A 26,860-nucleotide genomic window follows, 5' to 3' on the forward strand; every position below is an offset into this window, starting at 1 on the left:
CAACGCTAGCGAAACCCAGTACGATGTAGAAACGTGTGTGTGTGATTGCTTCACTGTTCAACAAACGCCATGAGAACAAGATGCGCTCTCAAGCTGTCGAGGAAGCAGCGCTCGAGCCAGGTGCAGTTTCGGGAGGCGGTGGACCGAGTCTTGGAGGTGGGGCGGCTGCGGCCGGCTGCGGTGGTTGAGCGCCAAAGTGAGGAGCAGAGCCATATGGCAGTCCAGCAGGTGGCTGAGCCGGATAGTACGCCATGTGATGTGGCTGACCAGGCTGATGCGGTGGAGGCTGCGATTTTTGATGAAGGTGCGGTGGGGGAGGTGGAGGACGAGGTGCACCAGCTGCGCCCGGTGGTGGCATTGGCATGAATTGCTGTTGCGCCGACGGAGCCACGTTGGCCATCTGCGGACTGTAGATGCTTTGTGGATTCGCCGGCGTCGGTGCATGCATAGGCGCCGAGAAGGGCATCTGACCCATGAACTGCTGTGGCACGCCATATGCCATCGGAGCACCCTGCATGCCAGGAGCCATCTGCATCGGTGGCACCATCCCGGGCTGCCGACCTTGCACCATCGCTTGCGCTTGTGGTTGGCCGCCCGGATATTGGTAAGGTCCGCCGCCATACGGCTGGTACACCATCCCGAACGCTTGCTGCTGTGCACCGGGCCCACCAGGTCCCGCGCCTGCGCCTCCATTACCCATCGGTCCTCCCTGCGCCGCTGAAATTGGCATCTGCCCGGGATGCATCGGCTGAGCCACTGGCTGAAGCGCCTGCGCGCCAGCATGCACGCCAGGCTGCATCATTCCGCCATGCGTAGCGACAAACAATCCGGTACCGTCATCCACCGCAACGCCCGCAGCGGGAACCACAAAGTGCTGCCGGTAAGGCTTACCGCTGAACGCCCACATAGGACCCACGGATTTGGCATCAGGCACCTTTGTTACCTTGAAAGGATTAAAGTCTTCGCGAATCGACAAAGTACCTGTAGACTTCTTGATGACACGGTTGCCAAAGAATGGATTGGCGGCCAATGTTGCCGAAGTCGAGGCTGCCTGTGCAGTCGAAGTCGAAGTCAGCGACGGTCGAGCTGACTGAGACGGAGTGGCACCAGTGTGTGCAGGGCTGCTAGCCACGGCAGCAGCCGCAGGCACAGCGGCAGGCACAAACGTGCTTGATGCGCCTCCAGGTGTAAAGCTGGCCGCGTTCGGGTTGAAAGGCTTGAAGGAGCTCGCCTTTGCACTCAGCTTAAACGACGACGTGCTGACCGAAGAAGGCATACCGCTTTCTGCCTTGTCTGCAGTCGCGCCTCCACTTGCTTCGTTCGCGCCCCCAGCGCCACCGCTTGTGCCAACTGCAGTGGCGGCTTGACGTGCCTTGAACTTGTCTGGGTTGAAAGGTGGAATCTTGGGGATGGTCATCTTTTGCAACATAGCCTTGCTCTCGGCGAGCTTCTGAGCATCCCGGTTGACAGTCGCAGACCCCGAGCCACCCGCAGGGCTGACGGCACTGGACGAGGACACCTGTGCGGTGCGGAATGCGGCGGAAGATCTGCTAGCATCTCCTTTCAGCTCGGGTGTCGCTGCCGAATGCGAAAGAGTGGGGCTAAGGCTCTTTTGGAGGCTCGGGTCGCGAGGCTTGTCGGAAGCGCCGTCGGCCTTGTCTTTCTGAACCATGCCGGCGACATCCGAGGGCATGGGCGTATTGAGCTTGAACGTGATGGCCCATGACTTGAGATCGGCGAGGCGCGTGTCTTTCTCCTTCTTGGCGAGTGCTGCCTTTTTCTTTTCGAGACGCTCGCGCTCCGAACTGACAAAGGAGCGGAAGTCGCCCATGAGCGGATTGGACGCGTCGATGGAAGACTTTTGGCCCGAGGCGTCGCTGGAGTTGGCTTCCTGCGGGATGCTTGGGCTAGGCACCTTGACGTTGACGATGGGAGGGTCAACAGGAGGTGGTGCAGCAGTCGTCGTCGTCTGCGTAGATGCAGTGGTAACAGCGGCGGTGGTGTCAGGAGTGTGGGGAGCACTGGGAGGAACAGCGCCGTTCGGTCGAGATGCATTTGGAGTCGCAGCCTGTGCAGCTGATGCACCCTTGTTGCCGGTGTTGGGAGCAGAAGCCGCGGCAGCCATCTGTTTGCGAAGCGCCGGAGGCACATAGGCGTTAGGGCTGCGTACAACAGCGCCGTACTTGTCCTCTTCGTTGACACCAGAATCGTCAGCCTGACCTCTCTCCTCGGCCAGGTGCGGATTATTGGTGGCCTGGCCCATGATCTCGCGAGCGATGCGATCGGCTTCTCGCTCCCGACTGCGGAAATCCTTGCCGCTGCGGTCGAGCTTAGTGGTGTAAAGATTCTCTTCGTAGTCGGACTTTATGCCAAAACGTGCCTCGTTGGCGGCAAACTGATCCCAAGGCTTGCCAGCGGTGGAGTTGGACGAGTCTTCCAGACCGCCTCTGGAGTCATTAGGAGATGCCCAGGCGGGCAGTTTGCTACCACGAGAGTCGATGTCGGCAAGGTCGGGATCGTCAGACCATTTCTGGAGGGTTCGACCGCTACCGAGGGGGTCAAAGGCTTGGGAGATCTCTGTGTCGGTGCGAAATGCTTCCTTCTCACGTGCTTCGCGCATCTCCTTTGCTTGCTCCTGCATCCGCACCTCGGCGGCTTGGATGGTTTCGAGATCCTTGTAGTTAATGATCAGCGAAGCCTTGAACTCGCCAAGCTGTGGTTGAGAATCCTTGTCTTTGGCGGGTAGAAGCTGCTGTGCCGAGGCGAGAGCTACAGACAGTTCTCCACCTTCGGTGTTGGCAGCCGAAAAAATACCAAAGAAGCTGGAGCCGCCTTTGACGGTGACGGTGACAGGGTTACCGACGAGTGTGACGAGCAAGAACACCATGCGGTCGTGCATGAGCTTCTGCATGTCATTCTGAGCGGTGGTTGTGCCCAGAGACGGGAAGGCTTGCGTCGAGTTGGCGATAGGCTTGTTGGCGGGGCTGGCTGCAGGAGCGCGCTGGCTGGAAGCCTTGGAGCTGTTTTGCTGAGATGCAGCGTTATTTGCAGGTGGGTTGATGGTGGAAGGAGGGCCGTTCCCCCACCTCGAGGTGTGCGGGAGCCCACCTGCTCCAGCTCGATTGGCAGTGGTTGTGCCGCCACGGCCTCCAGCATGATGATCATGAGCGCCTCGGAAACCAGAGTTGGAAGCGCCCCGTGCGGCTGCGCCGCTCTTGGTACTTCCATTGGATGCCATGATGACAAGAGATAGTCACTACCGATCACGCTCTGACAGCGATGGGAAAGTTGGAAAAGTTGGGAGGCTGTGGTGACGCGTTAAGCCAGCGTGTTCAGAAGAGCGAACAAAGTGGATGGACCCTCACCTTGGCATCTACCGAAGACGTCGCCAAGAGACACGAGGTTCGATGAGCCGTCAAATGCGAGCCTTGATCCGTGGTTAGGCTTTCAGGTGGCTTCTGAGTTGGGTGGCAGACTGATGAGATACAACGATCTGTCGGCGAGGCTGGACGCAGTGAGGACGACCAATGGTCTGTCAAACAACGAAAGCGACGTGATGAGAGTGGAGTAGCAGTTCAACCAAGAACGCTATGAATCAACTCTGTGGGACAACCTCTTGACCTAGCAAGAACCTGAAATGTCCCAAGGCGATGCTTGTCGAAAGAGATGAAAAGAGGAAGCGGCGTGGGCTATGCTGTTCGCGAGCACGACGATCTTGACGATCTAGCAGCCACCAGCGATCAGACAAGGTGTCCAACCCGTGGTCCGATGATGGGGAAGGGAGGGCACGAGGGAGGTGGGAGATGAGAAGCAAGTTGAAAACGCGCTAACGAGCGAGGACAAAGGTCTGAGATCGCAGGTAGAAGATTGGCGGCATGCCGAGAGGCGTTCACAGAGTCACGAGTGTGAGAGTCGTAAGTCGTGAGTGACAAGTCACGAGTGCCATCGTAACCCACCGTCAATCCGCCCATTTACGATTCGTGATTCACAATCACGAATTTTAGCTTTGAAGCAGCAGGTCGCAGGTGCTCCTGCGATTCGCGATTCGTGATTCGTGATTCGTGATTCGTGATTGCTTCTCTCTCGCTCGGCTGGCGCGGAAAAAAAAAGGAATCGTGAATCGCTCCCCAAGCTGCCTTAACAGTGCAATCACAAATATTCTACGCCACGCGCCGTGCGCACAACGAAGTCACGAGTGCGAATCACGAATCGTGAATCGTGGTGCGTGAATCATCACCGTGCACCACGGACATGAGACTCACGACTCTGTGACTTGCTGTTAGAATTTCCCAACCTTGACTGACAAAATTTGTGGTAACTTAGAGTTGAAGATTACACAGGTGAAGCACAAAGCTGAAGCACGAGACAGCGGCTCGAGTGCTTCACGCTTTTGCAATCAGATTATTCACGATGCTGTCTATCCGTCCACAATGCAGCAATTCACGCATGTGCACGCAGGATCGGTAGCCACAGTCTCGACGACGAGATCCCCACAAGACAGCTACAGAACACAGCTCGGCTCTCTGTGGGTGAACTGAGTAAACAGTGATGATGAGTGTAGATCGTTATGCTAAAGCGTACATACATTAAAGTCGTCCAAATCAAGCGCCCTCCTCAGAGCTCCGATCGCACATTCGATGAGCTTTGCCAGCGAATCCAGTCGAACCAGCTCGAGACCTTGGTAGCATTCGGGCCACCCGCACCTCGAGCTTGTGCCCCCGAGAGCCACCAGCTTGTCGTGGAGGCACTACTTCCAAAGCCGAGCGTGCTGCCGATAGGCACCTTGAGCACTTTGGCGCAGATCCAGACGGCTCCTCCGCCGCCAATCACCACGAGCCCGATATAGCCCCAAAACTGCCAACGGTTTGTGCCATAGCTGAGCGCGTTGCGATCGTAGCCGCCCTGCACTGCGCCCTTGGGATCGACAGCAATCGTACAGATCAGACCATACAGATCCGCCGACTGGCCATCACGGATGCTAATGTTGAGAGGCCCTGCTCCCAGCCCCGGAATCTTGAGGCCAAGCTTGCGGCAGTACGTGTCTGGCTGTACCTCGTGGCGCTGCTGCGCCAGATCGAGATCGGCCTTGGTAGCAACAAACAGGGATGGCATCGACTGTAACAGTGGGTACTGCTGCCGCAAATTCGAAATGTAGCTGAACGAGTTGGTGTCGCTCGAGTCGTAGACAAACACAATCACGTCGGCAGCCGATAGCTTAGCCGTGTTGCGTAACACTTCGGCCTCGTAGCGCGATCCGAACTCTTGCAACACCAAATATCGCTCGGCTCCCGCCTGCTCCACAGTGCTGACGACACTCATCATCTTTTGTGTAGGCTCGTATGCATTTGCGAAGCGCTTGCCCACCATGTTGCGAAGGATTGCCGTCTTACCGCTGCCTGCCGCACCGAGCACGAAGCCGAGAAAGACACTTCTCTGGATCGCGCCCTTTTTCTTCTTGTCCGTCTTTCTCGGGCGTGTGAGCTTCAAGGCTGTGATGGTGGATGGTGGACATGGTGTACGGTTGCGTGATGGCCTAGATCCAGGTGGACCAGTCGGCGTGAGTGGTATAGGCGCTGGAGTTGAAGCGCTACCAGATGAGCCTGACAAGGGGAAAGAAGGATAGCCGAGGTAGGCGAGGTAGGCCAGCGTGGTGCGGTGGTCGAGCAGTGTGGTCATGCTCCACTGCGCGAGCCAGCCTTGCAAGGTGACAGCACCGTGCTCGTCGGTGATGGTGGAGGTAGGAAAGCCGGTGCCTTGCCAAGGATGACGATTGTCAGGTGCGGTAATAAAGAGGCTATCGAGCTCCTCTTCGCTGAGTGCACCGTCACGATCCTTATCGTGCACTTCAAAGATGTCCGTCAAGAATTGGTAGCCGTTCGGAGAAAGCTCCACCGAGCATTCTGGTGGTACTGCGAAAGCAGGCTTGACAAATGAGTCTTGGAGACTAAGATCGACGCCGTATCCAAACGTGCGCAGGACAGTCCAGGTCGTCTCCAGTCGCCCTCGTTGAATAAAGAGTGTGTGCAGATAGAGAAAGCCGGCCATGGTCAAACTGCCCTCACGGAGATGCGGGTGGTGTGAGGGAATGTCCCCATTGGCACTGGAACCGGAAGCAGCCACACTGCTGTTCTCGTGGTTATAGCGCAGGCCGGCAATGGGGGCCTGGACGACGAGGTCTTTGATCCCCTCGAGTTCTTGTGCTTGAAGAGGCGTGTCGAAGCATTTGCGTTGAAAATCGTTCAGCTCTCCGTCACTCAGCAAGCCATCCTTATCTGAGTCGCAGAGGCGAAAGATACGTTTGAGCGCATCAACGCAGGCGGGTTTGAGCACATGCTCGCGGCTGTCGTACAGTGGCGCTGTCGGATAGAGGACGGCTTTTTGCGCAAAGTAAAAGACCTCGCTGACGTTGAGTGGAATGCGCGCCGAGCACTCGACGCAAGTTTCCACTTCCTTGAACTCTGCCATGACGGGTGCCAGCTCATCTTCAAGGGCAGCATTAGTAACGTCACCTGAGCGCAAGTCAATCTTGTTGCCGACGAGGATGACGGGGACATTGACGCCTAGTGAGCGGATGTAGGGTAGCCAATAGGTGGGTATACGGTCAAACGAGGAAGGCGCCGAGATCGAATAGACAATGCAAATAACGTTGGCCCTGCGAAGCTCTGCTTCCAGGTTGGCGCGATGCTCCGGGCTTGAGCTCGTATCGACGATTTTTGTGACCACAGCTTCTGGTGCGACTTCTGGCGGCAATGTGATGGGCGGTACCACCTTTTGTACTTTGGCGACGTACGCCTCCTTTACGAGAGAGGTGATGAGTGTCGATTTGCCGACATCTGGATCGCCGGCAAGGACGATGCGAACGTCCTTGCGCATTGTGCCGAACGAGCCTCTAGCGCGCTCACGGAGCGGCTGCGCTCTGAGAGAAAGGTGATGATAGCGTCCTGTTCAGCAGCGTTGCTGCTGCTGTCGCTGCTGTCACTGCCGCTTTGAGAGACCTCGATTTGTGCCCGGGAATGTGACAAAGATTGCGACGCTGATCTGTCGCGTCGAGTCACGGGTGTGAACGTAGGCGGGCAAGGACTCGAACAATGGATACCGATACTCTGAGTCGGACGCGAGTGTTGACAAGAGTTGAAAGGGCCGTTGCGATGGGTAAGGAGGGGTTGTGACAGTCTATCAGGCAGCAGTCTAAGCAACATTCACGATTTGTCATTCACGATCACGGACGGGCTGTTTCGAAATTTCTGAATCGTGAATCACGAATCGTATCAGCTCAACGCTCAAGAACTCGAACCACGCTTTCGGATTTCTTGAGCTGCTGCTAAGTTACTGCGGCTGCTGCTGCTGCTGCCGGCTTGCTTGCCTTTTTTTTTTCCTTTTTCAGTCACAGTCGTGTGTTTCGTGTTTCTTCCTCGCCGGTGTTTGAGCGCCCAAGAACGCACAAGAGCGCGACGGATCTGACAAATTCCGAAGCTCTCCGCGCTCCACGATCTGTGTTCCCGACTGTGAACTCGAAAGGACTCACGCCTGTTCAAGTCTACCATGTCTTAATTCGAACACGGGTGATAAAAGCTGAGCACTCCGGGTCTGTAACCTGCTTTATGCTGTGAGGCTCGTCGTGTTGAGCTTAGATTGATGCAAAAGCAGCGAGCGCATCTTAACGGAGCGATCCGACAGCTGCCGAGACCCGAACGTGCTCAGCGGCTTGAAAGCCGTGTTGAGTTGTGAATCGTGAATCGTGAATCGTGAATCACAAAGGTTGAAAAATCTTATCGTGATTCGTTGACCAGCGCGCGTGCCGCACAGCGCAAGGCGCAAGGCGCATGGCGAGCCAGTGGCAGTGTATGTTCTGCAGATCGAACAGTCACCGAGATTGTGATCGGGTGTCTGCTCGTGTCTCTCTCAGATCGCCTGTCTCTCTTCGTTCTTGTCATACTCGTGACTCTGACCTTTTTTTTTGGCATGTGCCGCAGAAAATGACGAGTCGTGAGTGAGAGAGCAGCCGAAAAAAAGTCGCGAGTCACACGCAACTCAGCTTTTTTGTCGGCACCTTTGCTTGTTGCGCAGGCTGCTCGACCAGCCTGCCACCTCAAAAGCTCTGACTGAGTTTGCCTTTTCCCTCTTTCCACCATCTGCATCCGCATCCCCGATCAGGGACAGGCGCAACTGCCGTCTGAACTGAAGACCAGGACTTTAGCGTACTGGTCGGATGTTGCTCTAGGCCTATGCAAGGGTCGTCTTGCCATCGTCTTGCACGGTGCCTCCTCCAACGGCGCTTGACGCGGCTACTCTACTCTGCCTCTCATTCGAGAAGCGGTTGTCTAGCTGTCATATGTCACGCTTCACGACGAGAACAAATCAGCGAGATCATCAGAGCACACATATCCATCAGACGCTCTTTGGGCTGGTCTGCAGATTCTAGCTTGGCAGATTGATGGCGTCCTTCCTGCCCCATTCCCCGTTTTCAGGTAAGTTCTGTTGTTGTTGACAAACTTGATTTCTGTCGACTTTCGAACGCAACGGAAGCAGAGCCATCGTGTCAGACAATCAGAAAGCAAGTGCGGCTTCCAGTCCGAAGGCCACCGTTACTCGCCGGCAATCCTGTTTGGATCTGCCTTTACTGGCCCACCCTCGGGTAGGCCCATGCGAGTGGGAAGGTCCGCGTACTCCTCCTGCCTTTTTGGTCCACCGGGCCAAGGCCGGTCCTTGATCTCCGGAAGGACCGCGACGCTCATCTTGTTGTCTCGGCAGTCCCAGACCGCCGAGTTGGCTGATGGCGTCGCGGGCTTCTTCTTGTAACATCTGCTCTAGCTGGGCGAGTTGAAGCTTTATAGCGCTGGCCGTCAAATGCAATTGTTTTTGCAACCGACACAAAGTACCCACACCAGAAATGATGATCTCGTCAAGTCGCTGTGATGCAGCAATCGGCCCCTGTTTTGACCCTGGAAAATCTGCACTCCCCAAGTAGTCGTAGAGAACGACGCTAGGCACATGACAAGGCCCCGTCACCAAGTCTTACCGGCAACTAGCGCTAGAGTTATGCAACCCCAAGACACCACCCTCCACTTAAGCGTGGAAAGGGCAAGGAAGAGGGTAGACAGTCTCTAGGCCAGCTATGCCGGTGTAGGACGAGGTGTACGCTTGGGCACCCCGGCGGCGCTCGCGAGTCCGGTGTGAGTCATGGCTTTGCGGCGCATCTTGGCGGTCTGCTTGGATAATGTGCGAGATGCCAGAGATGGGACGATGATCCCCATGTGGGAGCATCACTCGGCGTAGAGAATGGAATCGGGTCGCCAAAGTAGATCGGGCTTAGACATGGCCGTTGCTCTGAAAAACAAAGGCTGTCGTGCTCTTGCACTGTCGGTCTTGAAAGAGTGTCGAGCCATGTCACGGTCGTAGACTGCGTCAGCTTTTGCTAGGTCGCATGTTCGGGGTAAGGAGGATGCTCAGCCTCTTCGGAGGCCAAGGCTTGAGTGCAATCGGTGGCATCTCCTCTGCTCGTACAGTATAGGAGTCAACTCGACGCGAGACTACTCTTGGTCTGGAAGCCTCCTTGTTTTTCCTTTCTGCCCTTGTTCTTGGCTCGGCTCTGCTCCTCATTTGCTACCGAGCATCGACGGCCACAATCTGGTCATCCTTCACCACAACGTGAACTGAACTACTCTGACTCGATCAAATCTCAGTCGTCGCACGAGCCGATCGGCACTTCTCTCCTACGTAGAACATGTCGCATCGGCTGTACACAAAGACGAACACATTCTTCTGCTCACTATCGTCCACCTCGCCGCACCTCGTCCTTGGCGCTATTCCATGCACATGATACGTTGACAATCTCAGGAACCGATTGCATTTTCGCACGAGGAGCAATGTTATGTGAGAGATCAAACCAGGCGTGTGCGTAAAGAGAAAGAAAAAAAAGGGGAAAGGCTGTGAAAACGTGGACGGAGGGAAGGTGGAATCAGTTGCGAATGCGAATGCCCTTATCCTGAACGACGTTGTTGCCGAATCTGCCTGCACGACCGGAGCGATCGGTGTGGTCCAAGCCGAGCGCGTCGTCTGGCTGGAACTTGTGTTCGTACAGCAGATCGTCATCCTCCAAGTAGGTGGGTTGCTTGTACGTCGAAGACTGTACCAGAGCAAACCGGAACTTGGCAAAGTCCTTTTCAGCCACCTCGAGTCGTTCTTGCAGTCGCTTGCGCGTCTCGCGGAACGGCTCGTTGCGTTTCACTACAAAGCGGAACGGCACGCCGTGCGTTCGTGCCAGCTCCTTGCTAAAGTGAAACACGTTGATGATCTTGTCGTCCTCAGTGAGCTGCAGCTCTTCCAGCGGCACCTCTTCGGCAAACAGCTCGGCGCCCTCGCCAATGTTGCCGATCATGTCGACCGGCGCAAACTCGCGCTGCTGACGCCCGTTCAGGATGGCCTCAAACAGACGCACCTTGCCGCTTCCGTCAGCAGTCAGCTTCACCTGCTTGCCAAGCTGCTCCGTCACTTCCGAGATGGTTGCCGTCTTGGGCAAGAGGAACTGATGAACCGAGTCCTCCTTGTTGTTGGCGCCCGTCCAGAAGATTTTGAGGTTTCGCTTCGTTTCGAGCTCGATGATGCTGACGTCCAAAAGCTCGTAGTACAGCAGCGACGCTTGACCTTGGATGTAGCTGGGCGAAACAATCTCGTTGACCGTCTGGTTGGCAGTGCGCTTGAGCACCGTCTTGGGCGTGCCGTTAGGGCCGTTGCCTGTCGTGAAGCGCAGCTTAAAGGGATCGTGTTTAAGACGCTCGCCCGCCTTGGCTGCCATCATATCGTACGTCATCTTTTTGCTGAGCGTCAGCTCGAATTCCGACTTGTAGTCAACGTCCTCAAAGCGCGGCTTGAAGAGCACCTTGATCTGATTCTGCAAAAAGTCGTAAAACTGGATTGGATTCGAGTAGAGCGACTGCGATTCGTAGTCGTGCGCGTCCTTCTCTGAAAGCTCGATCTGGAAGCAGATGACATCGCCGTCCTGGATCTCGCTCTGCGAGAATGTCGCCTTGGGCTTCATCTGCTCAATCATGCCTGGCTTGATCTCCTCGAACAGCTTGACTTGCGTGGTGGGTGGCCAGCGCATCAGCTCGTTGATGGTGGGCACCAGGTCGCCTACCTTCATGTGACGCTGTACATAGACACGCGAGACACCCAGCAGAGTCTGTCTCGAGGTGTCAAAGTACTTGAGGAAGATCATCATCGAAGGGTTGGCCTCGGTGTTGGGAACTTCTCCATTGACCACTTCGAGGAAGAGGCGCAGGTCGTGCTGGCGTGAAGCCATGCGGTCGCGCACCGTCTCGAGCGTGAGGTTGGGATCGTTCTCGGGAATCACCGTGTCTGGTCGCACCGTCTTGTTCTGGCGATTGACGAGTACCCACATGCGGATGAGGTCCTCAGGCAGATTGTACTGCGCCGCGATGCGCGACTTGAAGTTGAGGTAGAGTTCGTTCTTGAGCACGCGAAATGTGGGAAGATCGGTAGCAGGAAGGTTGCGCTCTTCAAACGTGGCAAGATCGAAGCCTTGGTGACCGCGGAAGGTGTCCTCGGTAATGAGCTTGACGGTGAGGTAGAGATGTTGCTCCTCGCGCTCGCGCTTGCGCGCCTCCATCTGGAGTCGTTCGTCCTCGAGCCGCTGACGTAGATGTACTGGTGTGTCCTCGGGGGCCATGGGCTTGAGCACCTCGTCAATGTCGCGCTCGCGAATATAGACAAGCATATAGGCGTTGGTGAAGCGCTTCATGGCACGTACGGGAGCGCGAGCGCCGATCTGTGCCGCAGGGTGGCCATTGGGAATCTCCCCGCCAAAGTTGTCTTCGAGAACCTCCTTCTCAGTGACAGGCGTGACACGGTCGTCGTCAAACTTGAACCACTTGCTGTCTCGTTCGGGTTTAAGCAAGGCAAAGTAGTGACCGCCGTGCAAGTCACCAGAGTGAACGAGCACGCCGTGCAGCCGATACCTCCAATCCTCGTAACACTGGGGCATGTCGACGTAGTCGCCAAGATTGATCTCGAGCGGGAACTCGTGGCGGTCGTTGATCTTGACCATCGAGTCCTTTTCAATGTCGTACTCGAATCGTTTAAGCTGCAGGTGGAGGACTGGCGGGAATTTTTCAAAGATAACGCCCTTCCTGGCATCCTGGAGGCCGTACCCCTCGGCATGGTACTTGTTGTCGCCGTCGAGCATCTCGGTGCCCACGTAATCGCGGAACGAGTCGACGAGGTTGTTCATGCCCTTGACGTTGAGTTGGATATCGTAAAAGTCTTCGGTTCGAGACGACTCGTAGTCGACGTTGACACACTTGAGGTAGGACTTCATCTTGCCGACAAAGAGGCGAGTGATGGCGCCGTCGGCTGCAGTACCCTTCATCTTGGTCTCGAGCTTTTCTTGCAAGACGCGGTTGAACTCTTGAACGTCGTGCTGCAGAAAGCTGTCGAGCGACTTCCAGCCAAAGGATTTTGTGAGCTCGTTGGTACCTACGGGCTGGTCGGATGTCTGTAGCAGGTAAAAGACGCGTTGAAGCGCTAGCGCTACGCTTTCGGATGGTACATCGCCCTCGGTGGGTATTTGGTAGACGGCTTTGCGAAAATAATGGGTGCAGAAGAGGGATTGGAGAAGCGAATTCATGTAGCAAGTGGCGCCCTGATTCTTGAGGCCGACGTAGCCGGTCTCTTTCTTAGAGTCGTAGTTGATAAAGTTGTGCCAGAGGACGCCGGTGGGGTCCTTGAGGACTCGAACGTAGGCGGTGACGTCGGCGCAGTCGTTCTCGATGATGGGACGAGTTCGTCCGTCGGTGGGGACGGCGAGCTTTCGCAGCTCGTTGAAACGGGTGAATCCCCAGTCCATCTCCTCTGCCGTAAAGCGGTGGTGTGCTTGGCTGGTCGAAAAGATGGTGGGATCTTGTGGATTTGAGATAACGAGAGCGAACTGTGCGCAAACATGCCAGCCTTCGGGACTGCCTTTTGGATCGGCGTAGTCGAGATAGACGGATACCATGTCGTTGGGCTGGCCGTTCGAGTTGCCGAAAGGGAAGAGAAGGATGCGCCAGCGGTGACCTCCACACTCGAACTCTGGACCTGTGATCCTCTTGTCTAGTGTTCGCCACCCTTTGATCTTCCATGTACACACGGCAAAGTCCTGCTCTTCTTGACCAAGATCGGCGAGGTGCTTCTCCGCAAACGCCTTGGAGTCGTGCACAGAGACGGGCTCCTCAACCTCCATCGGGCCGACGTTCTTGTCTGCGTCTAGGTTGACCAGAGCGGTGGTAGGATCGAGATGCGGGTCCATGTTGACGGATGTGTTGTGGGGGAGAGATGGAGAGAGATGGACGGGAGCTTCTATGACGTTGCGAGCGGTGTTGCGTATACGAACAGGGCAGAAGATGCAGATGGATGGGAGAGGGAGTAATGCTCCAGTCGGACCCTGAAAGTGTGGTTTGGCGCGACTGAGCTTTGATTGCACGGACCAGTGTTGAACGAAGTGTGTCCGTAGCAAAAAAGGCGGCAAACGAGAGCACTTCCTTCAATGTGAATGGAGTCGGAGCAGTGCCGAGGACGGTGGTTGTGGTGAGGGGTGGGGTGGGGGGAGAGGCTATGCGAAAAAGATGTGACCTAGAAGATAGGACGCGGAGAGTGTCGGCAGTCGCTTCCGAAAAGAAGAAGATGGATTGAAGATCGAGGAAGAGAGAGATGGACACTGTCGACGTTTAGCGGGACGTGTCTCGCAACGATGCTTGTCTGAACGAATGGACGGAGAGAGGATGGTGAAGAGACGGTGACGACAGCGTTGTGGATGAGCCGAAAAGACGATGACGAAAAAAAAACCGATGTGAATACGGAAAGCGAGAGAGTCACAAGCACCAAGTGTGTGTCGACGGACGACGGGCGAACAGACGGCAGAAGCGTGGATTTGAGACTGTAGCTCGCAAGCTTGCAAGTGGCGGGCCGACGTGGAGTAACTAGCTGGAAATGTGCCATTGAAAGAAACTCTGCGGTGGCAGAGGCAGGAGAGCGAAAGGCTCGCTTGTTCACGATTGATACTCAGTGTCACTCGTGACTGTACTAAAGACTCACGACTGAGCGGCGAGCGAAGGCAAGAGCAAAATCGCTCGCTCACTCACGGACTCGGGACTTGACGATTCGTGTTTCTGCTCTGACCATTTTTTTTTTACTTTTTCCGTGGTTTGTGCGCAGTCGTGAATTAGGCGAAGCGTAGTCAGTGCGGCGGCGTCCTGGCTGTAGAGACGAGCATCAGTCATGGCTCAGTCGACTTCACGATTCACGAATCGTGAATGTTGGAATTGCTTGTCTCTCACACTTACGACTCACGACTTGGCACTCGTGACAGCTTTTGCGCGACCCTGCGTCTTCTTGGTCTGGTCACCTTTGCACAATCGTGAATCACATAGTCACGAATGGAAGGCACGCGACATCTTGGCTTCGACTCCAAAGGCCTATCACTACCAACATTGCCAGCAGCGAATCGTCCTCGTAGCGCAAACTTGCATCCGATGGCCCACCTGAATGCCTCGGACTGGGCATGTGTTCTGGACGAAGAAGCATGGCGAACGTGTTTCGAGTTGTCGTGTGGCTCTGATTAAGATTCACGATTGCCCCGACGGGTGATCGACTCAATAATAATATGCCGTTTGTGTGTTACGTCGCGTCTGTACTGCATCTCATGCCCTTTTGCATGTGACTCTGTGACATGTGGGCCACCATCGGGCCTGCTGAATCAAGATTAAGGCGGACATGGTGCAGGTAATTCGTTGGCAGTTGAATGAGAAAAATCGTACAGAGAAAGATGGCTTGAAAAATGAGGCAGAAATCCGACCCCACTGCGGAATTCGGTGAACCATTCACTCTTTGTTCAACGACGGAATCGTGTATCGGGTTCGTGATTCGAGAAAATGATCCCGGCCTGTTAAGTTGCAGTGTCGGTGCGAATGGATGGTCAGAAGCCCCTTGCATGGAACACGCCTTAACCTGAGGAACGCAACAAGAGAGGTACGATGCGTTTCACAAATCGACAAACCAAAAACGTGAATGTGTCGACCGATTCGTTCAAGAAAGGTGCGTGACTGGCATGAGCGAGGATCGACAGCGTGCAGCAGAATGGGCAAGCTCGAGAACGGCGACCACAGCATTTCATCAGAGGCGAAGGGAGACAAAGGAGCCAAGCATCAGGAGCACTGATCCCATGCTGCTTGCTAATCAATGCTGTTCATACTCTCACCCAGCCCAATCGGCGCACCTGCCCGCTCTACTTGGCTCTAAGATTCGGGCCTTGAGCGTCCATGACAAGATTCTGGAACGGCGGTGCCGCGCTCAAACCATCAACGCGTCTGACTGCCACTGCCACAAGTCCGGGGGACACTCAAAACCGACAGGGGCTGTATAGTAGCACGGTCGCTCGGCTTCAGGCTATCACGGTTCCCAGTGCGCAGGGCAAGTGTGCGAGGGACGTGAGGAAAGACACGCTCGACGTCGCCCTATGCGACGTGCATTTTGAGATTGACCGACACGTACACACAGATGCGCGCCTGAGCGAGCCATTCACGATGATTGCAATTGACGCAATCACGGAATATGGCGTCTCTTAGGAGCCACGCCGCAAGTCGCAGTCAAGACACGAACAACACATTCGTGATTGGATAGCTCAAGCGTCGGCCATTTGAATCAATCACGAATTGCTTCGTCGATGCAGTTGGCATGGGTTTGCACCTTTTTTCTTTCTTTTCCAATCGCATTTTATACTGTAAGTTAGCGAGCGAGCTTCAAAAGAGACGCGGATTGCCGAGCAAGCCCCGCATCGCTTCGCGAATCGACTGCTTGCCAGCGGATGAGCTACATGGATGTGCGATTGCCTAGCAGAGAACGGAGGATGTGGGTCTCTGACGATGCGTTCCGGACACGAAATGCAGGCGACTCCGAAGGCCGAGTTGGACAGGGCACAGTTATTGTGCCCGAAATGGGTTAGAGACGTCTCGGTGCAGAAAAGCAGCTCCGAGACACATCTCTGAACTCGGACTCGGCTTTGCAGGTGGACACCATCCTAGCTCATCTGTCGGTTCTCCGAACAGTCGCGAGTGGCAGCGTCGAGCAGGTCGCTCAAAGTGACATGGGAGTAAGCGCAACTAACAAGCGATCTTGACGACGCTCTCTCTCCGCAGCCTAGCACGACCCGCCGTAAGACGACACGGCTCCATTTTCTGCATCGCCGCGCGGATCTAGGAGTCAGCCCCCCTTATGATAGATCTGTGTGTGCCGATTAAGCGTTGCACAGAAGACAAAGGATCACTATCGACGCAAAAGACTGTGGCATTAAGTCACCAGATATGGATGGCACGCAAACTCGAAGCGCCACAAGACTCGTGACTGTGCAATACGAAGCAGCCTCGCTTCTGGGCAAAGGGAAGACCTAAGGCGACCAAAAAAGAAAGAAAGAAAGAGAAAACAAAAAAAAAGTGCCAAGTGGCAGCGCGTCGGTCGGTGTATGTACAGTATATGTGTGTGTGTGTGTGTTTCAGATAGTGCGATAAGTTACAGTTTAACCAACGTTATGCCCTGACACGAAGCGAGGATTCAAAGAGGACAAGGACGAAGCACGAATCGTGTCTATTGCAAATTTGCAACAGCCAATCGTGAATATTTCACGATTCGTGATCTCTGTTCTCCTCCTCTTGATTGATTCACGAGTGTGGTTGCAAAATCAACCTTGAAGCTTTGAGATGATGTACGGGCTCGCATGCACACCTATGCATGCCTCTCGGGCTCAATCTGTCACACAGGCTCACTTTACTTAGCTTTTCCGTCTGCGTCGGCCTGGACTACGCTGTGTTCTCGTGTGTCTCTGGTCAGCTGCAAGTCCGCCGGTGCTCGTGTCGATGACCGAAGCTGCAAATGGCATCCTTTGTCCTGCATGACCCAGCTCTGCATGGCCCTTTTTTCATCAGTCTGACTGTCTGAACGGTGCCTTGGTATGCTCTGTACGACTTCTCCGCTCCTGTCTCATCGTCCTCTCCGCTCGTCGATCTCTGCAGCTGCCTCTGTCTCACTTGATCCTCCTCCTCATATTGCTCTGATCCTCTTTGGAAGCGTCAAAGCTCATCATCGACAGAGGGCAGTCTCGCTCGCACCGCATTCGACAGCCTCGCTAAACCTCGCGTAGTCAGCTGTTCCAGCCTCGTGTTCATCTCTCGACGTGTTCATCTTGGTCTGGTCTGGTCTCTTCGTCGTCGTCTTGATTCCCTTCCACCATCTACGCATCTCTCTCTCTCTCTCTCCCCTCTTTCGTATCCTCCCCTTCCCAGCTCCTTGCTCTTCATCCCCTGTACCAACTCGATCGCGCTCTTTTTACAGATCGACATCTCTCTCTTTCCACGCTCGCTTCTTCTCCTACCACTTCCACGTTCTTTCCAGCTTTATCCGCCGACTCATTGACCGTATCGAACCGGCTGTATTGATCATTGCAACAACACTCTTTTCTTGCTCTCAATCCGAACTCTGATTCCAACAACATCCCCATCCCTCCTCGATCCCTCGAACCGCTCAGCGCATCTGGACTCTGCAACGCTTCTGCTGCCCAGTCAGTCATCATCACTTCGCGCGCCACTCTCACATCTCTACAGCTCGCTAGCCTCACAAACAACACACGCAATGCGTACATCACAAATCCTCAAGGCAGCAGCCATCGCGGCGCCCGCTCTCCTACTTGCTACCACCGCCCATGCTGCCTCGGACGCATGTATCAGCCTTCGCGGCAGTTCCATGTGCCCCTCGTTCCAGAACAACTTTGTCAAACCAAGCAACCTTTCCAGCGAGTACGGCTTTTTCGAGGCCGTCACCGACGTAGCTTCCTTCGATAGCCTGTTCCAGTACTACCTTACAGCGTAAGTACGCCATGCACCCAGTATGACACCCGTCTCCTTGTCCAAGCGTCCATGCTGACTCTTTTTTTCCATCCCACGTTTTCCTCGTTGATTCCCATGCATATAGTCAAAATGGGTACTACTCGGATAAGATTCAGGGCGGTCTTGGATGCAACACCACCCTCGCGACCAACGTCACCATCCAGTGGCAACAGACCGTCTTCTGCTCCCAATTCTCGCAGGCATCGTACCAGTCGGGTTGTACCGCCGAGACAACACCCACCCTCGTTTGCCAGGAGACCTGCAACCAGTTTGCCTCGTCCGAGGAAGACATTGTCGACAACACCGCTTACTGCCGATCCACCGACCAACTCAACCCCTTCCAGCGCAGCGTCCGATTCGACACGCTCTCCAACGACTATTACACCTGCACCGACTACAGCTCGCTCACTACCTCGAACCCCAACTCGTGCGTCAACGGCATCGAGAACGAAGGCAGCTGCGGTTTCGGCTACTCGATCGACCAGCTCTGTGCCTTCTGCGACCCTGCTGGCGGCGTCACTCCTCCTCCATGCTGCTCCGAGTCACGAACCAACCTCTCCCAGTGCTCGCAGTGGGGTCACCCTCTTGCTGCTACCATTCGCCCTACTACTACTGTTGCTACCAGCGTACCTGGCTCGACGCAAAGCACCACTGGCGTCAACTCTGCTACCTCGAACGGCTCTGGCTCTGCCACCAGCGCCACTTTGAGCAGCAAGAACAATGGTGGCCCCAGCGCTAGTGCCAACGTGGCTCCGCATGGCAAGCAGCTGGTTAGTGCCGACGACAAGGTTTTCAGCAAAGGGCAGCTCGCTGGTATCATTGTAGGTTGCTGTATCGGTGCTGCTCTGCTTGGTGCGCTTCTCGCTCTGCTTTGCTTGCGCAGGCGTCGCGAGAGAGGCGACACCGAGAAGAACACGGTCTATGGCAATGCTGCTAACGAGAGTCACGTCGAGCGCCCCTGGATCCAAAGCGAGGAGGCTATGCTCAAGTCGCCTGAGCTGGGTCGCCCTTCGACGGATGCCAAGTTTGCTGCCGGTGCCGCCGGTGTAGGTGCTCTTGCTGCTGGCGGAGCCGCTGTTGCCGCTGCCAAGGGACGCGACTCGGCCGACGACCGTCCCAACAGCGCCATGAGCGGCGAGACAGGCACCGATGGACGCGGCACCACCATCCCCGCTGTCAAGGACCAGTACTCTTCGCACGACATTTGCCCCGGCGAGACGGTGGTAGCCATCTACCCTTACAACGCTACGCTCAACGACGAAATCACCTTGCAACCGGACGACGTCGTCACCGTGCAGCGACTTTACGACGACGGCTGGGCGCTTGGCCGTACCGAATCTGGTAGCGAAGGTGCATTCCCATTGGTCTGTGTCACTTCAACCAAGGGAGGCACCTCGGGTTCCGGTGAAAACCTCAGCGGAGGTGTGACAAGCGGCAACGAGGGTAATGTCACTTCGTCAGCAGACGGTGCCGTAACCGCCGAAGAGGGTCCATGAGAATGCTCCTTTCTTGCGTCGTTAAAGTATCTTTCCATTTCTTCATACCTTTTATAGGTCACCACCTCCTCCTCCCCGACTCTCTAGACTTGTTTCGCCTCGTCGCTGCTCGCTAGCTAGACCGGCGATGCGCTCTTCCAACCCTTGCCTCTCTCCACATGCTCGGTTCTGCCACTCTCGTTCTCTTCCTTCGTGTCCCCGTACTTTTCCCAGCTCGATCTGCCCAAAGCGCGATGCCTTGCCCTGTCCATTTTCCTCCCCTGGTCGGAATCAATTCTTGGAGGGCTCACGGCCCCATCTCTGCGTATAGGATGGGGCGTCGTCTCAGAGACCCCAAGCAAAATGTGGCTTGGCATATCCGGCTTTGCTCGGGTCCAGCTGGTTGGCTCCTATCTCGGTCTTTCGCTCATCTTCCGTTTCCCGGCGCCTGTCATGGAAAAAAACTCTTCTCCCCGTCCATTCCCGTCAAATACTGTAGCTACTAACCTCTTTCCCCCCCTCCTGTGCGTACTTTTTTTTTCTTTTCGTTTTGTAAGAGATCACCTCCCCTTTCGCGCGTTTCATCCCTTATGTGTCTGTTGGAATCTCGACGTTCTTTTCCCCTCAAAAGTAATTCGTGATTGTGCGTGCTGTGTGATTGGGTGAATGATGATTCGATGTGGACAGGGGTACAAGTACATGGTACAGAGCGGGACGAGCGCTTAGATGAGAGACGGGGAACAAAGTCGTGAATGGTCGTGCTAAAAGTTGTAGATGGGAAGGATGCGATGAAGTTGTAGCGGTTGTCGGCAAAGAGGGCATTCGGGTTTTTCGGCGATCCACGCGGTGATGCAGGACCAATCGAAGCAGTGTCCGCATTCGGTTACGGCTGATGTTCCACGGTGTGGTGTGCGCTGGTCCATGCACAGCGTACACTGCAACGTGCTTTGTGCGTTGGTGGCTGCCGCCGTTGTGTTGAGTTTGGCTATTGCCACAGAATCCGAATCGTTTCGATCGGTAGCGTCGTCTGGAAGGTGAGCGTAAAGCAGATCGACTACCTTGTTATCCGCGCCGTGCGAGTTTGAAGCGTGCTGTTGTGTGTCGTCGAGACGTCGAGCAGGCTGCGAAGTATGCGAAAACACTGTCCTGTCAATCACCACCGTGGTCGATGGATCCATCGCAGCATTGGACGCTTTTTCAGCCGATCCATCCCGATCCTCAGCCGTCGCAGCCGTCGCGGCCGTCGCAGCCTGCGCCTTGCTGCTCCTTCTATACGCTCTCAGTTCCAACAACAGTTTCACGGACAGCTGGATCCCTAGCAGCACGCCCAGTACCTCGTACGATGGCGGCTGATACCCTTGTCTCTTGGGATATGTCGAAATGTAGGTTACGCCCGTCAGCCTCTGTGCTGCACTGTAAAACTTACCACCCAGATAAAACAGCATCAGATGCGCTGCTGACAGATAGGCCAACCATCCGTCCTGGGACTGAAGCGTTTCGAGCGGAGGAAGCGTCTTGCTGAGCCAGTTGACGAGGCGTCTATGCGCACCGTTGTGTGCGGATGGATCAAAGGGTTTGTCGAGCGCACGTGCACGTGCGCGAGCTCTTGCTTCGGCCGTATCGAGCTTTTCCTTGGTCGTCACCGAATACCGTCGAAGTAGAGCGTAGAGCTTTGTGAGCGAGTACGGCCCGAGAACATGCAAAAGGATCCACGCGAGTCGCTTGGGGAGACTGACGATTCGATGTGTACGAACGTCCTTTGGAATCGCATTCACGTATTCCTCACCGAGCGTTTGTCCACCACGTCCATCGCCCATGCCGGGAATCGACGATGTCGAGAGGAGGTAGTATCCAAGTGCGCCAACCAGTGAGATGGATGATACGTGCGAGTGCTGTACACGTGTGCCGAACAGTGATCGCACCACATCAGAGACTTGAGATGTGAAGAGGTCCTTGTAGTATGTATCCTTCTGGTAGGCTCGTACGATCTCGGGCTGTGCTGCTGCAGGAAAACTGAAACGAGCTTGAGGACGGTATGCTGACTCGAATGCGCTGGTGGAAACCATGCTATTCAAGCCTGACACTTGCGCATCTTGCGATACCGCAGCGGATGGCGAATGGTCGGCGCTAGTGCTACCGCTCGTAACAGCATGGTCGTCGGCCATGGCTGTTGATCGCCAAGACGTAGACGGATGCAGTACTTTCGAGCTTGCAACAGAGCCCACCTGAATCACAGGAGCCGATATGCTCTGCGACAAAGCGGACGGGGAAAGAGCGTACAGTCGATCGAGAGGCGTCAGAGAAAGTATGTGTTGGTGTGGAGCAGAGTCTGTACTCCTGCTTTCAACCTCGCACCTCTCACCGAAGGCCGTCGATCGAACCGGAGAGCCGGGCTGAGAGGCTCGTGGCTCTTTCCCGGCCTCCACGCCTCACGCTACACACCTTTTCAGCTTAGCTGTCGTGATCGGCGACGTAACAAATCCCAGCAGTTCAGCGATTCACAATTCACGATTCACGATTTGTGATTTCCGTGTGCGTCGTGCGTGTTCGGTGTTAACGCGTTTTATTCGTGAAGGAACCGCGATCCGCGGTCTGTAATCGGCGCTAATTGCTGCTTAACTCCATTCACGATTCGCGATTCGTGATTCGTGATTCGAGATTGGTTCGCAGCCAGGCCATTCACAATTCTATCGAATGTGTCGATGCTGAAGCGTGTGGTTTGCTCCCTTGTGACGGGTCGCTCAACAAGCACGTCGCTGCCTTCACTGGATCCTTTCCTCGCATGCTATCCAAGCATGTCTGCAGCAAGGTCATGACATGGCGGTATCAAGGCCTCGGGAACGTGCAAGATTCGCGATGTTGTTCGCACGATTCACGATTCACGATTGTGTGATATTCGTGATTCTTGCATTTTACGCTAATACCACGCACGCGATTCAGGTTGACGGACGCGGGTAAAGTCCCAATCTGTGAATGCTGATCACATTGCGAGATGGCCAGAGAGTGTTGCTCGGTCTCAAACAAACACAAAGACAGCATAGGGACCATGGAAAGAGACGCTTGTGCGCAAAACGAGTGCTGCTGCACGGAGAACAAGCAAGGGCGCTGTCCAACGAACAAACAGAAAGATGACGCCGTTTCTACACGTTAGCTCCGAATCTCCGGTGACAGAAGAAATCGTCATAACTCCTCAGCTGAAAGCAGCCTGCAGATCACGGCATTGTTCACACTCACAACTGTTCGTGATTCTCGTGATTCTTTTCGGATTTTGACAGGTCCTCTGTCCGTGCGGGTTGGTCTTGCACACCAACTTGGCGTCGAATCGTGAATTCGCGTTTAGCACTTACTTACGATTGTCAGTTGCACAAACGAGCTCGGCGCTGATGCTTCTCGCAAGCTCAGGCTCCGTAGCTTGATGTCGCAGTCTGTGGTTGAGGTGCCACACCTTGATCCTGACGCAATACAAACTATATAAACATTCGCTCCTACGTTCGTCCCTCCTTGTTTGGCCTTTGTCCTGTACACCCCACTTGATTTTCCTACTCGATCGTAGCGCAAATACATATCCAACACCATGTCTCTGCCTCAAGCCACCACCTCTTTCCTCTCGCAGCTCGCTGTGCGACGTAGCACCTACACTCTGGCCAAGAGCCCGTCAATCCTGAACGTTGATCAGATCCAGACGGTCCTCAGCAAGGTGTTGCGCGAATCTCCGTCTTCGTTCAACTCCAAGTCTCCGCGTTTGGTGCTTCTGCTCGGTGACGAGCACGACGAGTACTGGTCCAAGACGGTTCCCGAAGCGCTGAGTGCGGCTATCAAGTCGCATGGTGGCGACGACAAGGCTGTCGCCGGTGCGCTCGGTCGTCTTGACCTCTTCAAACCTGCGTTTGGTACGGTTCTATTCTTCGAATCGAAGTCCGTCGTCGAGGCTCAGCAGAAGAACATCCCACAGTACGCCGAAAACTTCCCCATCTGGTCTCAACACGCTTCGGCCATCGTGCAAACCAACACGTGGGTTGCGCTCACCAACGCCGGTTACGGTGCCAACTTGCAGCACTACGGAAACTTGACCCAGGATCAGCTTAAGAAGAAGCACAACTTGCCAAGCGACTGGCAGATCGTCGCCGAACTCGTGTTTGGCGCCAAGACAGACGAGCCCAAACCCAAGGAGTACGACGAGCAACACGAAAACGCCGACCGTATCAAGGTGTTTGGCGCATAAGCGATACTCTAGACACACCTGTAGATGGCTGCTTTTCATACAACAACACAGGTCAGCTTGTACCCTTTCCAGAATGCATCCTGAGCAGAATGTGTACGTCGCGACCGAACCCCTCGTGATTCAACTTGGCTTGCGCACGGCCGCCTGCAAGACGTACTTTCGCATCTGAGCTTTACATACGCGCGCCCATTCTCACGACAAATGCATCCAAGACTGAGTTGAACGTCGAGTGGAAAAGAGATTCTAAGATTCCATCGACAGGAGCAGCGCTATCGTGGGTGGCGCAGCGATGCCATGTACATCAAATGGATCGACAATTGTACATTGCCAAAGCACATCAAGGCTCAAGCGAAGCGGGGAAGGAGTTGCTCTCCCTCTGCTCGTCCCACTTGGCGATCTGCACAATGTCAAACAAGACGGTGAGAGAACGGATACCGGGTCAGTATGAACATCTTGAACCAACAGCTCGCAGCGGATGACAGAGCGGGCACAGCTTGTGGTTAGGGTTGTGCGATGCTGCAATGGTCCCAAGCACAGGGTCTGCATGTACTTTGCTGGAATCGTCGATGGCGTGGCCAGATGCTCTACAGGCGAATGTGTCTGGTAGTCCGAAGATCAAACCCAGAACGATGGATGCCTCAGTCCCTTGGCACCACAGCTGCTGCTCTCCGATTTGATCTTGCATCCGTACCACTCGTTGATGCATCTGCAATCTTCCGACATGCCTCGACTCGTACAAGCGAACGAGTCACCCTGGGTGCTCATTCGCCAGATGCGGCGAGCCTGGACTGCCTGGTAAACTTGTCAAGATAGATAGTGCTTGCTGCTATTCCAAACCACACTTGCATGCACCGAAAGACACGGCATGATAAATCCGACGCTCTAGGAATACCTGCATATGCTTTCCATGAATGGCAGCCAATGCTGAAAGACTTATCACAGTGGCTTGCCCGAATGCCGAGTCCCCAAATGCTATGCTATGTGCTCGCTTCGCGCTGCTGGGTGGTCGTCGTGTAGCCACATCATATTGTGTTGTTGCCAGTGCTGATGCCAGTGTTGAACGCTGGAGCCTTCAAATTGCAGCTGTCATCGTTGCGCTGTTGACGTGATCGATTCAGAATGATACTCACCCACTCGTTAGGGCACAGCGAGTTGTAGGCGCGGAAGAACTGCTTGCAGGGCACAAAGTCCTCTCCCTTGGCGTTGATGCATCGGTGGTAGTCGACGTAGCTGATGTCGTGTTGATCAAAGGCAAGGTAGACAGGTGTCAATCTTTGCAGTTCTCTCTACGACCATGCGCTTGTCCGCAGAGCGTGCTGATGGACCAAGATAGCTGGACGACTTACTTTTGCCAGCAGTGCTTGGTCTGGTTCTGGTTGGGGAAACGCGCGTCGAACGAGGCGGTTTGAAGGGTGTAGGACTTTTGTTCGGAGGAGTCAGACATTTTGGACGTGGTGCTGCGGGATGCGGTGTGGTAGAGGGGCCAGACGTAGACGATGGCGAGCCAATGATGATGGCGACCAACCGTTGGAATTTTGGCAGCCAAGCCCTCTCACTCACTCACAGTGACTAACTCACTCTCTCTTTCGCTTCTCCAGCTTGCGCAAACAGGCGTAGCGCTACGGTAAGGCTCAAATCGACTCGATTCGCGCTTCCTTCTCAAACGGCTGAACTCGGATTTTCAATCAACGCCTTCACGCACGGGAACTGAGTGAACCCATCGGTTCCGAAGAGCTGTTTTTGTTCAGAATCGCGCTGCAAAGCTTTAACACGTAGGTTTTTCTTCCCGTGTTACATGTTCCATGTTCCGTGTTCCGTGTTCCCACCATCTTGGCTTTCTGGACCCTGACTTGGCTGTGTACCGAACTTTCCAAGCTTCTTGTGCTTTCCGCCAGACCGATATCTTGCAAGCCATACCGATCCGCAGCAACGGTGCGAGAATGGACTTTCTCAAGGCAGAGATTGCTAGCAAGCGCAAGGCGGCTGAGTTTGCCTCTGCCTCTTCGGCTGTTGGCTCCTCGGCGTCTGCCACCGATGCTCCACCGTCAAAGTACATGCGCAGAGGCGATCTCGAAAAGCTGCGCGAGCAACAACAGCGTTCCGCCTCGCCTTCCTCCTCGGCCTCCTCTGCGCCCGCGTCGTCTTCCCCGAACAAGCGGCTGAAATCGGACCAAGTCGACAGCTCCACCTCGTCTGGCTTGAGTCCAGGTATCAAAGCAGCACTAGATTCCGCAGCAGGTGAAGTGGAGCACGAAAAATTCAACGTATCCAACGACGAAGCGGTTCGTCGGCTGCGTGCCAAAGGCGAACCTATTCGAATTTTCGGCGAGTCGGATAAAGAGCGAAGGCTGCGACTGAGAGCATTGGAGCTGATAGAAGAAAAAGGAGGCAGATCGTTGGGTCAAAACGATTTCAGAAATGCTTTGCAAAGTGCAGAAAGTGCGACGGCGTTGGAGTTGCTTGAGAAGCGCAATGCTGCAAGTCAAGGCAGAGTGGAGCGAGCCAAGCTAGAGCAGAGCGAGCAAGACGCTGCAACGGCTGCTGCTATAGGCGATGCTGAAAAAGTGCGCGCGGATGCGGATCAAGCTCAAGGTACAAGTTCGGACGCTCAAGGGGCTGGGGTGGGGGAAAGCTCCAAAGCAAGTTTTCGACAAGGCGTTGGAATGAGCAGTGTGCTAGATCTGAACCTGATCAAAACCGACATCGACCGCGTCTATCCGATGATCTACTACACGCTCAAAGGGTTGCTTGAAGAATGGGCTGAGTCTCTCGCCTCGCGACCGGACCAGGTGAAACACACGATGCAGGGTAAACTCGCCGCGGCGACGCAAGTGCAATCTGCCGACTACCTAAAACCGCTGTTCAAAAAGCTGCGCAAACGTGCTCTGACTCCAGACGTGCTCATGCGCATCGCCGAAATCGTCCACTACATGCAACGACGCCAGTACAGGAACGCCAATGATTCGTACCTCCAACTCTCGATTGGCAACGCCCCCTGGCCTATCGGTGTCACCATGGTCGGCATCCACGAAAGATCCGGTCGCGAAAAGATCTTCAGCAGCAACGTCGCTCACGTACTCAACGATGAGGTCTCCAGAAAGTACATTCAGAGCTTGAAGAGGCTCATGACATTTGCTCAAACAAAATATCCTCCGGACGATCTCAGTATGATGATGGGCTGAGATTTTCCAGGCGACCAAGCTCATCCGTGATGCTCTCACTCTCAACTGTAT

At 55.0% G+C, this 26,860-nt stretch overlaps 8 protein-coding genes across 8 annotated transcripts; 3 read left to right on the forward strand and 5 right to left on the reverse strand.

Annotated features, from left to right (window-relative positions):
* Nucleotides 1–88: 88 nt before the first annotated feature.
* On the reverse strand, nucleotides 89–3,238 carry UMAG_02637 (uncharacterized protein; the record flags this gene model as incomplete). Its single annotated transcript, XM_011390729.1, has 1 exon — nucleotides 89–3,238. One exon carries the CDS (start codon nucleotides 3,236–3,238, stop codon nucleotides 89–91), a length of 3,150 nt encoding a protein of 1,049 aa, XP_011389031.1.
* A 1,376-nt stretch (nucleotides 3,239–4,614) lies between these two features.
* On the reverse strand, nucleotides 4,615–6,873 carry UMAG_02638 (ERMES complex Ca(2+)-binding regulatory GTPase GEM1; the record flags this gene model as incomplete). The annotated part of the gene is made up of 1 exon (XM_011390730.1): nucleotides 4,615–6,873. One exon carries the CDS (start codon nucleotides 6,871–6,873, stop codon nucleotides 4,615–4,617), a length of 2,259 nt encoding a protein of 752 aa, XP_011389032.1.
* A 3,085-nt stretch (nucleotides 6,874–9,958) lies between these two features.
* Nucleotides 9,959–13,306, reverse strand: UMAG_02639 (putative ubiquitin-specific processing protease 21; the record flags this gene model as incomplete). Its single annotated transcript, XM_011390731.1, has 1 exon — nucleotides 9,959–13,306. One exon carries the CDS (start codon nucleotides 13,304–13,306, stop codon nucleotides 9,959–9,961), a length of 3,348 nt encoding a protein of 1,115 aa, XP_011389033.1.
* A 4,370-nt stretch (nucleotides 13,307–17,676) lies between these two features.
* UMAG_02640 (uncharacterized protein) lies at nucleotides 17,677–19,426 on the forward strand (the record flags this gene model as incomplete). Its single annotated transcript, XM_011390732.1, has 2 exons — nucleotides 17,677–17,909; nucleotides 18,016–19,426. The coding sequence occupies 2 exons, from the start codon at nucleotides 17,677–17,679 to the stop codon at nucleotides 19,424–19,426; spliced, it is 1,644 nt and encodes a 547-aa protein (XP_011389034.1).
* A 740-nt stretch (nucleotides 19,427–20,166) lies between these two features.
* UMAG_02641 (ubiquitin-protein ligase peroxin 10) lies at nucleotides 20,167–21,570 on the reverse strand (the record flags this gene model as incomplete). The annotated part of the gene is made up of 1 exon (XM_011390733.1): nucleotides 20,167–21,570. The coding sequence occupies one exon, from the start codon at nucleotides 21,568–21,570 to the stop codon at nucleotides 20,167–20,169; it is 1,404 nt and encodes a 467-aa protein (XP_011389035.1).
* Nucleotides 21,571–22,979: 1,409 nt separating this feature from the next.
* On the forward strand, nucleotides 22,980–23,627 carry UMAG_02642 (uncharacterized protein; the record flags this gene model as incomplete). The annotated part of the gene is made up of 1 exon (XM_011390734.1): nucleotides 22,980–23,627. One exon carries the CDS (start codon nucleotides 22,980–22,982, stop codon nucleotides 23,625–23,627), a length of 648 nt encoding a protein of 215 aa, XP_011389036.1.
* A 337-nt stretch (nucleotides 23,628–23,964) lies between these two features.
* On the reverse strand, nucleotides 23,965–25,071 carry UMAG_10296 (putative cytochrome c oxidase subunit VIb; the record flags this gene model as incomplete). The annotated part of the gene is made up of 3 exons (XM_011390877.1): nucleotides 23,965–24,024; nucleotides 24,758–24,857; nucleotides 24,974–25,071. 3 exons carry the CDS (start codon nucleotides 25,069–25,071, stop codon nucleotides 23,965–23,967), a joined length of 258 nt encoding a protein of 85 aa, XP_011389179.1.
* Nucleotides 25,072–25,567: 496 nt separating this feature from the next.
* On the forward strand, nucleotides 25,568–26,809 carry UMAG_10297 (mRNA splicing protein PRP18; the record flags this gene model as incomplete). Its single annotated transcript, XM_011390878.1, has 1 exon — nucleotides 25,568–26,809. One exon carries the CDS (start codon nucleotides 25,568–25,570, stop codon nucleotides 26,807–26,809), a length of 1,242 nt encoding a protein of 413 aa, XP_011389180.1.
* Between the last annotated feature and the right edge of the window lie 51 nt (nucleotides 26,810–26,860).

Source organism: Mycosarcoma maydis, chromosome 6 (assembly GCF_000328475.2).
Source record: "Mycosarcoma maydis chromosome 6, whole genome shotgun sequence".
NCBI lineage: Eukaryota > Fungi > Basidiomycota > Ustilaginomycetes > Ustilaginales > Mycosarcoma > Mycosarcoma maydis.